Source organism: Taurulus bubalis (assembly GCF_910589615.1).
Source record: "Taurulus bubalis genome assembly, chromosome: 12".
Taxonomy (NCBI): domain Eukaryota; kingdom Metazoa; phylum Chordata; class Actinopteri; order Perciformes; family Cottidae; genus Taurulus; species Taurulus bubalis.
This window is the reverse complement of record NC_136600.1, coordinates 17,278,348-17,291,622: the sequence shown is the minus strand read 5'-3', so window position 1 is coordinate 17,291,622 and position 13,275 is coordinate 17,278,348. Positions and strand designations below refer to the sequence as shown.

The 13,275-nt window shown below is 41.7% G+C and overlaps 1 protein-coding gene across 1 annotated transcript; it reads left to right on the top strand.

The window, feature by feature from the left end:
- Positions 1 to 677: 677 nt before the first annotated feature.
- cacng8b (calcium channel, voltage-dependent, gamma subunit 8b) lies at positions 678 to 7,450 on the top strand (the record flags this gene model as incomplete). Its single annotated transcript, XM_079226897.1, has 4 exons — positions 678 to 900; positions 4,263 to 4,346; positions 6,237 to 6,377; positions 6,654 to 7,450. 4 exons carry the CDS (start codon positions 678 to 680, stop codon positions 7,448 to 7,450), a joined length of 1,245 nt encoding a protein of 414 aa, XP_079083023.1.
- Positions 7,451 to 13,275: the final 5,825 nt, after the last annotated feature.

Here is a 13,275-nt window from a genome sequence, read left to right as displayed (position 1 = left end):
ATGAAATGAAAACTTTTTATGCTGACCATAGTAGAGGATATATCGGCCTCTTCATGGGTCTGTGTGACTAGCTGCATGATGCTGCTTGTGCGAGAGCCTCCATTCATATTTGTATGTAAAAGGTGCAACCACATTCGCTTCCTAAAGAAGACTGTATAGGTACAAGGTGATCTCGTTAGATCTGCTAAGTGTTTGTGTGTGTGTGTGTGTGTGTGTGTGTGTGTGTGTGTGTGTGTGTGTGTGTGTGTGTGTGTGTGTGTGTGTTTGTTTGTGTATTCATCTCCAGCCGTGCTGATTCTGAGGGAAATGGTGTCAGGGTCATGAATATGGAGTACACTGAGATTGGGAGGGTGTGATCTGTTGTGTTTCACATCAATTCTGTCTTGTTAAGCGGAGTCAGCAGAGTCATCCAACTCTCCTCCAAGGACACATCATAGAGCCACTTATGCACCTCCTACATCCGCCTCCTCCTCGCTCTTGCCTTTTCCCATCACCACCCTCTCTGCCTCCCATCGGTGCACCTCACCTCCCGTTGCCCCCCATCATCTCACCTGAACGTTTGCCGTCTCTTTTAATAAACTGCACTTTGTGTATGATTGTAAACACACTTCTGCTTAGTTATTCCATTCTTTCTTGTTATTTTAACTTGTTCTCCCTCTCTTCTTCTCCCTGAAGGCATGGTGTGTGAGAAGGGGATCCAGATCCTTCTCACCACCGTCGGGGCATTTGCTGCCTTCGGCCTGATGACGGTGGCAATAGGGACGGACTACTGGCTGTACTCCCGTGCCCTCATCTGCAACAGCACAGCCAACGTTACCCAGGATGACCCCCATAACAAGGACAGGAAGGATCCTGGGGCGCTCACCCACTCTGGATTGTGGAGGATATGCTGCCTAGAAGGTAAAGGAGAAGTTGTGAGAAACATTGGGTCCATGGGTGGGATTTCTACTCAAGGGGATGCTTACAGGAACAAGTTTGCTTTGGTTGAAGCGGTTGATGTGTTGAAAGCTATTCGCAAAATCTGAAAATTGTCAGAGCCATGTTTGCAGTTTTTGTGCTAATCTAAGCTAACTGGCTGCTAGGTGTAGCTTCATAGTTACAGTACAGACACGTAATTACAAATCCCACTAGTCTTCTTGATGAGACCTGGCCTGCGTGGCTGGTTGGGGCAGAGCTGGTTAGTTGAGGTTTGGCATGAACCTCAAGTAGTTAAGATCAGGATCGCCCATTGGACCGGGTGTAGGACATGAACAAATCAGGCTACCAGTGCCTCGGCTAGCATGGACGCTTGACCAATCATAGCGCTTAAATGCTGCACAGGGCGGGTCTTGCCAGAAGAGTGGGATTTATATTAACGCAGTACAGTCCTGAAAGTGATATCAATCTTCACTTCTAACTCTCTGCAAGAAAGTAAATAAGCTCAAATGTTCCCAAAATGTTAAACTATTCTAAATAAGTGTTATTTCTACTCTCTATTTGCCCATTTTTCCTGCAAAATAATTTAGATTGAGCAGACTTTAGTGTTGAGATTTCTGTATTTGGACTTTGTTGTAATCACAAACTCTTGTCTTTCTGCCTCTGCTGTGATTTAACACTCGCCAATTTTGAGTGGGTGGCACACTGGAGGTAGTGATGGATCCAACTGTCAGTCACCATGTGTTACTGGCGTTATTTATTTGCGTTGCAAAGCGGGATCAGTTAAGCATGTTCAGCAGTGTCCGCCTTTCACTTGACCTTCAAACACTTTGTTTGGAAAGCTGCAGCATTGCTGTATTATCAGTAATCATTATTAGCATCAACATATACACATTTGATTTGTACTTGGTAGACCGTATCACAGTGACAAGAAAACAATTTTGCATAATTACAGTTTAATTACATGATACTGGAGCGTAACCCCTACCTAAATAATCCATTCATCATTGTGTTTGATTCAGGCTGCAGTAATTTAATTCAAGTGTTGAAACAAAAGGCCCACGTTTACCCTGACGCCCATCGACTTCTCACTCCAAGTGGTCGTCAACACGAGCTGCTAATTTATTATACATTACACTGCCTGGCTGACACTCAACAGTGAAGGCTGGGATGAAGCTAACAGTGAAGCAGCTACAGCCAAAGGGGTGGTGAGAGTTAGCAATCTGTGCCTTTGCTGCAGACTTCTGTCTCCAGGAAAACCTCTTGGCTCTCCTTATAAAGCATCCCCAGCCCATCCTGGGCTTGGTCATTGTACAAAGCTAATTTGTCCTCATCTCTAAGCTTCCTGATAGCAAAGCAGCCAATTAGAGATAAGCTCTAGCCCTTGCAGCACTGCTGCAGTGCACCCCCACCCACTCCCTCCGATGCCTGACTCTTTCAGTTTCTCCACTTGCTATCCCTCTGTCTCACTCCCCCAAACATTACATTTAATCTTTCACTGGTTTCCCCTCCTCTTCCCCTCCTTGAAGTTTCCTCTCTTTCAGTCTTTTCTCTCACATTGTGGTGCAGTAAGGCTGACAGTATCTTGGCATGGCTTAGAGGTCAAGTATCCTTGATGTCTGTGGAGTATTCAGCCAAGATAGATTCTCAGTAGTCGTGCAGCGATGCAGTGAGGTGTAGCTGGGGTGGAAATGCAGGACATGCTAGACCTAAAAGATTTATGGCTGTGGGTGGGTGGCACATTATGCTGTGGACAGAGATGTGTCCTGTCCTCCTCTCCTGCCCTTCTGCAGGTTTACTGAAGGTGATGTTGCACTGAATTACCTGTCAGTCATTACTTTCTTTTATTTGTCAGATTTTTTATTCATAGCACGTATTTACCCAACCCCCACAGCTCTGTCAGCTGGACCCCGTCATGGACACCACGCATCAGGTTATAGATGAGTTCACTGATTTATTATTAACAAGATATTATATATTACTATTCATGATATAAAAATGGATATTGTTATAATACAATGAACTATTAATGTTGAGGTCAGTTTGGTTGAGTTCACATTTGTATCTCTTGGAGTTTTACTTCCAGCAATTCATTCTTTTAACAATGTCTTATAATATTTATAATAGTAATAACCTTGTAATATTTTTATATTCTATCAAACAATTTTAATTACTCATCCATCGTTTTTAATCAACTTCAAGCATTTTCCTATACTTAAAGCTGACAGCTTTTACTTTTTTGCTCACTCGCTAGCTTTTCACACTTTGTTCATGTGTTAAAGCTGACTCAATGTGTGAATTGTTTTATTTATACTTTTGACTTATTTATTTATCATATTTGTTGAGCCATTCAGAATCTTTCCATGTTCCCCTTGGCAACTGCAGAACCAGCACCCTTTGGGGTACATGTGCCCCCTCACTGATAAAGATAAGCACGCCAGGATAAGATAAAACAGAGCTTTCTTCATCACGAGGGACATTTTGTGTTGTGCAGCAAGAATGCAAATACATTGAGTGCAAATATAAAATATAAAATAAATAAGGTACAAATTTGAGTTATACACAATGCCAAACATTTAAACAGGTTAACAGAAAGATCATAGATAAGTATGAGAAGTGCCAAATAGCTACATGTACGTACAATACAAAATCTGAAGGTAAGTGTTTATGGTTGTCCATGATATTGCACATTATGTCAAAAAAGAGAGAGAGCAACAGATCTGTGTACAACATCGGAACCAGTCCATTGTCAAAGTGCATATCATGTTTAAAATAATGAACTAACGCCACCTGAAACAGTTTGTCTGAGAATGATAACGCTGATCTGTGTGGCTCAACTGATGTACCTCCGTTTCTTTACAGAGCAACCTGTGGAAATATAAGAGCTGTGAGAAAGAGACCAGCTCATCCCACATCTGTCAGTCTCTCCTTCCGTCTGTGTCTCTTCATTCCATCACTTCCATCCATCTTTCTCACAATCCATCCATCAGCAACAGTGATGTGCTGTCATCATCGTGCGTGCGTCCCTCCGTTCGTCTGTCTGTCTACATGCAAGAACCCGGCGGGTAGTTATTTGTCTGCCTGTGTGTCTGCATCTATGTATTTACGTGTGTGTGAGTGTGTGATGTTACTAACTTGCATTTAGAAATTGTGATGTTCTTAATATTATGTTGAAGTTTATCATTGGATTCAAAAAAAGAGATCTTCTAACAAAGCTATGACTGTTGAGTCTCCAATCTGTTTTTTCCTCAGGAGACTATTTGCTGTTCTCTTTTCATAAGGTTACAGTTATGAGTTCCTGTCATTTGTTGTGTCTGGTCACCCCTTTCTCTCCTCTCATATCTCAGGAGTAAAGAGAGGAGTGTGTTCTCAGATCAACCACTTCCCAGAAGATGCAGACTTTGACCATGATGGGGCAGAGTACGTTCTACGTAAGTCAATACCAATACTAGGCATGGATGATAAATGAATGAGAGAACTCTGGTTATAAATAAGAGCGAGGAGGAAAATAGTGTAACATTGAATAGTGTAAAATGTAATGCCATAATTTTTTTAACTTGGTTTTGCTATTGCTCATTCCTCAGAAGAATGTCTTTGCAAGACATAAACATGTGACATTGTGTACATAAAGTCAGGGGAGATGGAGTGTCCTAGTTCGTACTCAGTGCCCTGCAGTGATATCTTTCTGCTCCATGATATGCTACATGTGTGCCTGTGCATACATAAAGCAAAGCTTGTGTTCTGTTTACAATGTTGCAGAGGCATTTTGCTGGCATTTAGGTGGCATTTCCTCTCACATGGCCTAGTTGTCCTCGAGATGAGTGTTAGTGTGTGTGTGTGTGTGTGTGTGTGTGTGTGTGTGTGTGTGTGTGTGTGTGTGTGTGTGTGTGTGTGCGTGTGTGGTTGGCAGGCCTGCTGAAAGCACTAAAGGCCACATGGGAAGGGTTTGATTCAATCGTGTGTCTAGGACTGAGTAATTAATTTCGTCACTGAGTATTGTTTTTAATGGAGCAACTTTTTTTTTTAACCATTTTTATTTTCTCTGTGACTATTAATCTGCGTCCTCCTTGTATTTTCTAAACCTCGGTTATGTGGTATACATTAACACGTGTTGTGTTTGTCCGTTGTTTTACTTACTTGGAGTACAGCACAAGTTCAATTCCCAGTTAATTTGGTGACAAGCGTGGTTACCGTCAAGTGCGCTTTAAAGGTGCAATATACGGGACTCAGAGCATAGACTCAGAGAGTAGCAGCAAACAATTATTCACTATGTAACGTTCCGGTGGAGCAATGTCTTCCTGAGCAGAGAATGAAGTCGTTCTGTGTGTGTGTGTTATAATCCGACTTCTCCTAGTTTTGTTGACATAGCCAAGCCTGCCGCGTATGCTCTTAGTGCATGTTAGCGCGTGCCCCTCTAGCTAGCTCACTGCCGCCCCTCTGCACTGCACTCATACAGCCGTTACAGCAGCTAACGTTGTCCCGACCGCCGGCATCATTGCAGAAGCGTAGCGCCCTCCAGTTCCCCCTCAGGTCAAAACTGTTAGCTGCCATAGTTTGCACTGTTAGCGCCGTTTGCACCGCTAGTTGCGAGCCGCCGCCAAGTTGAGAGCCACATGAGAGGTAATAGAAAAACTCTCAATCTTATTTAGCACCTTTAACACTGCAGTCAACACTCGTTGAGCATTTGCTGTTTCAGGAATACTGTAACATTACCGTTGTCTTGTTTTGTAGATGCAATTTTGATGAATGATGATGGTCAGCAACAAATACATTGTGTTATATGAGTTCTTCACAATAAAAGCCTGCTTGTGTTTCACCAACTGAATCCTTTAAATGTCAATGTTAGTGTATAGCATGCCGTGAACTTACATTTACGTTTCGGCATGGCTGCAGATGTCATGTGCTGTTGTAAACAATTCAACTAGTGGAGGTGGCAAGGTGCTCTGGGTTGCCAGATTGGAAATGGCGAAGTATCGTACCAAAAGGCTCACAATCGTCGTATTTGGAGAATAATTATCGTGCATCTGGCAACACTGAGATCGGTCGACCAATGACAGTTCTCTCTACAGTCAGAGCTCGCGCAAGAAGGTGGAACGTAAGGGAGATACCATTTCCAAGAGAAACACAAACATCCAACGAGGCAAAATCCCGGACTTTTTTGGAATCCCTGCCGGACGCATTTTTTTGCTCTCGAAAAGAGGACGTCTGGCCACCCTATCTCAAATACATATTTTCTTACAAACGACTCCTGACATTATACATATTTATATTTACACTCTTTTCTAGTTCAGCTGTTCACCATTATTTTCTCCTCTGTTTAGGGGTAGTCAGGGCTTCCAACATCTTCCCAATCCTCAGTGCCATCCTGCTGCTGATGGGAGGGCTTTGCATCGCTGCTAGCCGTCTCTATAAGAGCAAAAGAAACATCATCCTGGGGGCAGGAATTCTCTTTGTGGCTGCAGGTAACTTAAGAATAATGTGTGCTTATATGTGTGTGATTGCTTGTGTGAGTGTATATATTACTTGCCCAAACAGTTTTCATGCTTTATCTGTGTCTGGTTGTGTATAGACTATTCTGACAGTTTAATAGAGGTGTTTACCTGCAACCTTCATCTTGGCAGTTGTCTTCATTGAGAACAAATCATCATGTCAAACAAATGTGTTTATTAATACTGTAAATTAGTCTGTCTAAACCTTTTTAGCTCTTTTGTAAATACCATATTTCTGTGCTCCCTCAGGTCTCAGTAACATAATTGGTGTGATTGTGTATATCTCGGCCGCACTGGGGGACATCTCCCCGAAGAAGGACGAGGATAAGAAGTGGCAGTACTCCTACGGTTGGTCCTTTTACTTTGGGGGTCTTTCCTTCATCATGGCCGAGATGGTGGGGGTGCTTGCTGTTAACATCTACATCGAGAAGAACAAGGAGCTACGCTGCCGGTCACGCACCGACATTTTCAAGAGCACCACGCATGCCATGCTCCGCCTGCCCAGCTACCGCTTCCGCCGCCGCTCCCGCTCTTCGTCCCGCTCCACCGACCCCTCCCGCTCCCGAGACCCCTCACCTGTAGGGGGAGGTGGGGGCAAGAACTTCGGCCTGCCCCCCTCTGCGCTGCTTTCCCAAGGCCCCATTTCAGTATCTACCTTACCAAACCCCCACTCTCGCTCCCACACGGCCCTGGCTGGAGGCGACATCTCTCTCTACACGTTGTCCCGTGACCCCAAACTGGGGGGTTTGCCACCCATGTATGGAACGGTGGACAGGGCCACACTCTACCAGCTCCACAACTGCTTCCCAAAGGATGGAGGTGGAGGTGGGGTGATGATGAGTGGTACACTTCCATCGCTTAAGTCCCACAACCCTTCAAATTCTTCCAACTCCAACGCGCCGATGCCCAACTCGGTGGGCTCCGGCCCTCCACCCTTCAGCTCGTCCACAGGAGACAGGGAGCGAGGGATGGGGACTCTGGACAGGCTGAAGGGGGACAGGGAGAGCAACTCTAACACCCTCAATAGGAAGACAACGCCTGTGTAGAGAGAGTTGTGTAAGAGGGCGAGAAGGAAGGGAGAGAAGGAGGATGGGTAGTAATGAAAGAGGGAAGATAGAGAGGAGCACTGTGTTTGTGTGGCTCAGCAAGAAATAGATAGAAAGACAGGCAGACAAGTGAAATACTAAATCTCTCCCTCCATGTTCACTGTTATTTAGTCTGCTCAATCTCACTGAGAACAAAAAGAAGATGAGTAATAACAGAGTGATAATAACAACAACAATGAACTTTCACAATAAAACTATTTTGATATTTTGACGTGCTAGAAATGATTTATTTTGTTAATGATCAAACACAATTAACCTTGGGCTATTATGAAAATGTTTCACATATTTTTTTGTGCAATATTACCGCTAATTAACCAGATCATCGTTAATGTAAAATTGTTGTTGTGATTATTCTTAGCGTTATTACAGGCTAGCCGTATTTGCAAACACTATAGTTTGGAATGAAAATTTGAATTTTCATGTTACTTTCACTCTAATTTTAGATCTCTACGACTTTTACTGTGAATTTCTTCCATGCAGAGCCACTGGGACTCTCAGTGAGCTGTGTGTAACTGTGTCAAAGTGTCAAGCATGAGTGTGCACAATATGTGGGAGAATGAGGGCCTGTATTTTTTTTTAACCCCCATATTATATAATTTTCATTTATAACATGAAGTCAGATTTGACTACTTGTAAATTGTCTTCCAATATTGATACTGACAGAAATGCAACAATAATGTGAGTGACTGAGACAACTGACCAACTTCCTTGTTATTATAAGTCTGAGTTTTCTATGGGCCTCTGTTAGTCTTATTTCCATTCTAATCAGTGTTAACAGTAGTACTTGTAGCTATAGTCGTGTTGAAGATGTTTGTTCTTGGGCATTAACAGAAACCTCTGACTGGAGGAAGCAGAAAAAAAGAGACATAGAATAATACATTTGTACAGATTCAGGTAAAGGTTCCTGCCTGAGCAGAAAAACAAAACAACCTAATCATTTTTTTTCTATGAAGAGTCCCAAAGTGAGACATGCAACTCATCATTTTCAGTGGCAAAAAAAAGACTATATGTGGGTTGAGAGGGTTTAAAAAAAAAAAAACACTATAGAGAAAAAAACTTTTGAAAAGATACATGTACATTGTAATTTACGCATACATATATTTGTAAAGTCTATAGATACATTTTTCGGGACCACTGTTTTAACTGGGTATGCATTTTGGGCTGTTTTGTTCCCGGTGCCCTCCCTGGACTCCTGATGGGTGGTTTCATCCACCAACCCTGCGCTGCCATACTTGCTCCCCCTGCCCGCCCATATTTGGTCACATGATCAGTGTTCCTCAACTTTATCACATGACCAACAGCAGATTCGCCACATAGAGGACCCCCTAAACCTCTACATGATTCTTTTCACTGTGCTTTCCCTGTAGGCGCTGACTCCTGACCTGATCTGTTTATGTCAAGAATGTAAACACATGTAAACTCCCTCCCACCCGCCCCCCCTCTTCTAAACTTTCCCCGACTGACTGCAGATCCAGGTTGAAACCATGGACACACCGCTACATGATATAATGAAGAAACAAAACAAAACAAACCAGACGCTTCCAGATTCTAAACATTTTCATTTCTTTGATTTCCTTTCAGAAAAAGAAAAATGTGATAAAAACTGCACACAGATAGCATTTATGTGGGCAATATGAATAGTATGTAGTTGAGAATAGATATATCTAGACAAATGATTATGGTTTATCTAAATGTGTGATAAACTTAAACACTGTATTGCACGAAGTTTATAAAAAAAACAATAACAGACATATTCACAGAGTGCTGTCATTTGTTTCTTTTCTGCAAAGAAAGAAGAGTGGGCTCTCTTCTGGAGTAGAGTGAGCGTATACCTGTGTTTTGAGTATCTTTCGGGGGCATAGACAGTCTAAAAGTATTCATACCTTTTACTTAAAGTGGCTATAATTGATATTTTCCTAATTACCTTTTATCTAATGACAATGTGAAAACAATGTGACAGTGAAAGAAGTTGCTCATAGTTATTAAGCTCGAGAGAATTATCACCTAAATATGAAACTCCGCTTGGATTTATGGAGAGTTATAGTGAGTTTCAGCTGGTTTAGCTGTCTGTTCATCAAAGTTACTCCGATCGCTCTCATAGCAGCGTTTTTGGATGCAGCTGTTTTCACCAAAAAAGCTAAAATTCTCGACCGTACGCTAGCGGCTTAGCACCAGCAAACAAACTCAGTTAGCAAGTTGCTGGTGAACACAGTGAAACATTTAGCAGCTAAAGAGCCAGATATTTCCTTCAGAAGTTGGTAGAGACCAAAAACAGAGCAATAAGAAGAATCAGAATCAGAATCAGAACCATTTATTGCCATGTATGTTTTTACATACAAGGAATTTGTCCTGGCGGAAGGTGCATAACATTTAACATTTAGCAATAAACAGAGTGGATAATAGACTTACATTAATTCGGTAGACAGAAAAAGTGTGTCCGTTAGCTGCAAGCCGCTGGTTAGCATCGCCATGTTGAGAGCCGTGTGGATCAATAGAATTACTCTGAATTTTGTTATGAGTTCCTTTAAGTCAAAGTAGCAATAGTACATGTTTAAAATAATTAATTATCAGTTAAAGTTGCCCCTCCACTCAAAAAACATATTTTGCTGATTGATATTTCTATGGGATGTTTGAGCTTCACTGTACATAATGATGTATGTGTGCTGTTTGACACTAGCAGTCTTTTTTTACATTCATCTGCGGAAGATTTCTGTGTGCTTAACTTAAATCTGAGATCAAGACGTGTGCGTACAAGCAATATTTTGTAACATCTCTTTGGTAGCCAATCGTGGTTCAAAATGCAACTTGATCAAGTGTGATGTGGACACTTGAAACCTCCAGTGGACATACACTGAGAATAGACTTTACAGTGCAGACACTGTGTCTATAATATTTGAAATAAACAATATTTCCAATGAGAGGGAAGACGTCATCAAAAGTCATTTTAATTCTTTCTTAGTGGAATATTTGTATTTGTCTTAAAACATGTCTGTGGGGGGTCTTTAAGTCAAAGTAAAGAAGTATCAGCAACTGAATATACATATATGTATCAAAATATTATGAATGCATTAATTAGCATAATGTTAATGCTGTAGCTGTGCCAGATGATTGTCAGATTGCTCTAGAGATTGTTGGTAAACTTACTTATAACTTAAAAATGCATCATACATTATAAATTGTGCTTTGTTTGTGTAAAATCTTAAAACTGAAAAATACTTTGGTTATTTCCCATGACTGGGCTATAGCACAAGCACGCACGCACGCACGCACGCACACATTACATTTTTCTGCATTAGTAAGCAAACATTGCTCTTAGTAGTTACTCAGGCTCAAGGTCTTTCAGCTAATCTTTGGTGTGCTGTGATCCTAAAAAGACTTCGACCTTCGCTGTCAGATATGAGACTCATAATATTTGCAAATATATGGGTAGCGCCAGATGGGCAGTATTTATCAAATAGGATAATGAAAAAGTTAATTCAGTGTACTTTTCTGTGCCCTGCCTGACCATATAATTGTTTTCCTCATGGTCCCATCTGGTACCTCATGCATGTTTTTGAATGAACAATTATAAAGTGCTGTGACGTTCTGCTTTGCTCCCATCAGGTCCACTGGGCAGGTTTTGCTTGACCTCAGAGGGTTGATCACTGTTCGGGAGGAAAGTGGGAATCTTCAGACACAAGCGATAATACTTCCGAGGCCTGAGATTCCTCGTGCTCCTGGAGCCTGAGGACTTGTTATCTGGAGTACCTTCCCCTGCTATAATCATATCTACAGTCTTAGTCACAGTGATGCAGCTGAGATTAAAGGAGGAAGGATGCGAGGCTGCCAATGTCTCCTACCACACAGGCTTCATTTCTTGTACAGCTTAAGATATATGGACATTGATATTTGTACATATGGGAAGCTCATTTCGATGTAAAAACATGCAGCTACTGTGGTTGTGTAGCACATGTCACACAGTCCCAGTGGAACTATTAACAGCTATATATACAACCAGGATAGTGTGTCATTAGGATTTGGTTTCTGCCCACTGAGAGTTAAAAGCATGTGTGGGCAGGTGCCACTCATTCCGCAGCAGGCCAGGTGCTAGAGTAGTTATTGGGACATTTCTGATCTGATCGTGCCCTTGTCCTTGTGTGTGCGGGGCAGAGGGGTTAGTTGGAGGTAGGGTGGAGGAGTAGTGACCAACAGGCTCGCCAGGAGACAACAGGGAAAGTGACGCACTGAGGTCAGGGGTGGAGGAGGAGGGGGCACAGAGCTACGAGGGCAGGATAGAGGGAGGGTTACATAGTTGAAATTCAAGGATAAGGTTTCCCAACCTCTGCAGTGAAATGCGTTACGATGAGCTCTGGCCTAAATATAGAGGAGCGGGTTTGGGAGAGGTGGATCTTTGGCAGAGAGGTTAGGAGTCACACTGTGAAGGGGTGAAATGGGTGAATGTCAAGTTTGAGAGCAGACAGGTTGCCATGTCAGCAACAAAAGGGAGGCAATTATTTCATGTCAAATCCCTTTAATGATGAGCAAAACTGGTGCCACATACTGTACATTTATATGAGTAGAAATGAGAATATATTTTGTAAAATTGCCTTTCCTGATAGAGAGACATGGTGAGCATCCTATGACAAAACTAAAGTGTATTTACTGCATACATATTGCAAATGTCATTGGAGACAGCAATACAGGGACCATTCACACAATATAAACACAGGCATTCAGTTTATGTACAAAGTTGAGCTTATAAAGTGAGTCCATACAGTTCTTTGATATACAAAATAGTATTTTAGTCACTCCTCACTGTTGGTTTCATTCAACATGCATTCATACTGAAGCAGCATTCACCCAATAGTTGCAAAACACACGCAAGTAATAAATAATTATGAAGCCTCATGTTCATCAAATATTAATGGTTAAAAAGATTCATAGTAGTTATTTCTAATATTGAGGATACTCATTGCCGTTTATATACATATGACAAGTAACTTCTCTGAAAGTAATCAGGACCTCGTCCATACTGATCGTTCGCATTATCACAAACATAGTTATGTTGCTATGCTGATGGTTACACGTTCTGATGGTGTTTTAGGACTTTTAAACTGTGGAAGCCCATTTCCGCCTGAAAAAAAGTATGAAAAGTTATGCATGTAAAAAATGAAAAGACTCAATTCATAATTATGGGATGATAAGTCAAAATTTTGGACTTGGTATTCATCATTTTGACTTCGTCAAACTTTTGATTTACAATCTCATAATTTTGTATTATGTCTCATTTTGAGACATAATACAAAATTATGAGATTGTAAATCAAAAAATTATGAGATTGTAAAGAAGGATGACAGCATCAGTACCCCAAAAGGACACATGCTTACGGTCCCCTAGCCGCCATAGTAAGTGTGATGATCTTTCCCTAACAGGCTTTTTTTTTATGCCAGACCAAACCTTAACAGCAGCATTGTTGCACCATAAAACAGATTTATTCTTTAAGCATTGATGTGTAATAGTTTTAAAAGACAGATAAAGACTCTTACATAGACAGCTGTGGACACTTAGTAGTTCTGTTCATGATGTCCACTTGCAGTAGATTGATGTAGACCATCAACTGTTCATAACTGTCTCTAACTGTCCACACAGCCACAACAAATAAGCAATATGCGGACGTCCGAACAGAGCCTTCGTGTACACCCTCTGATGACCCCAGAAGACCCTGCGCTTTGGCTTAAGTCAGATCAGAAAACGCTCCTTTTGTTCTAAATGGATTGGACAAAAGA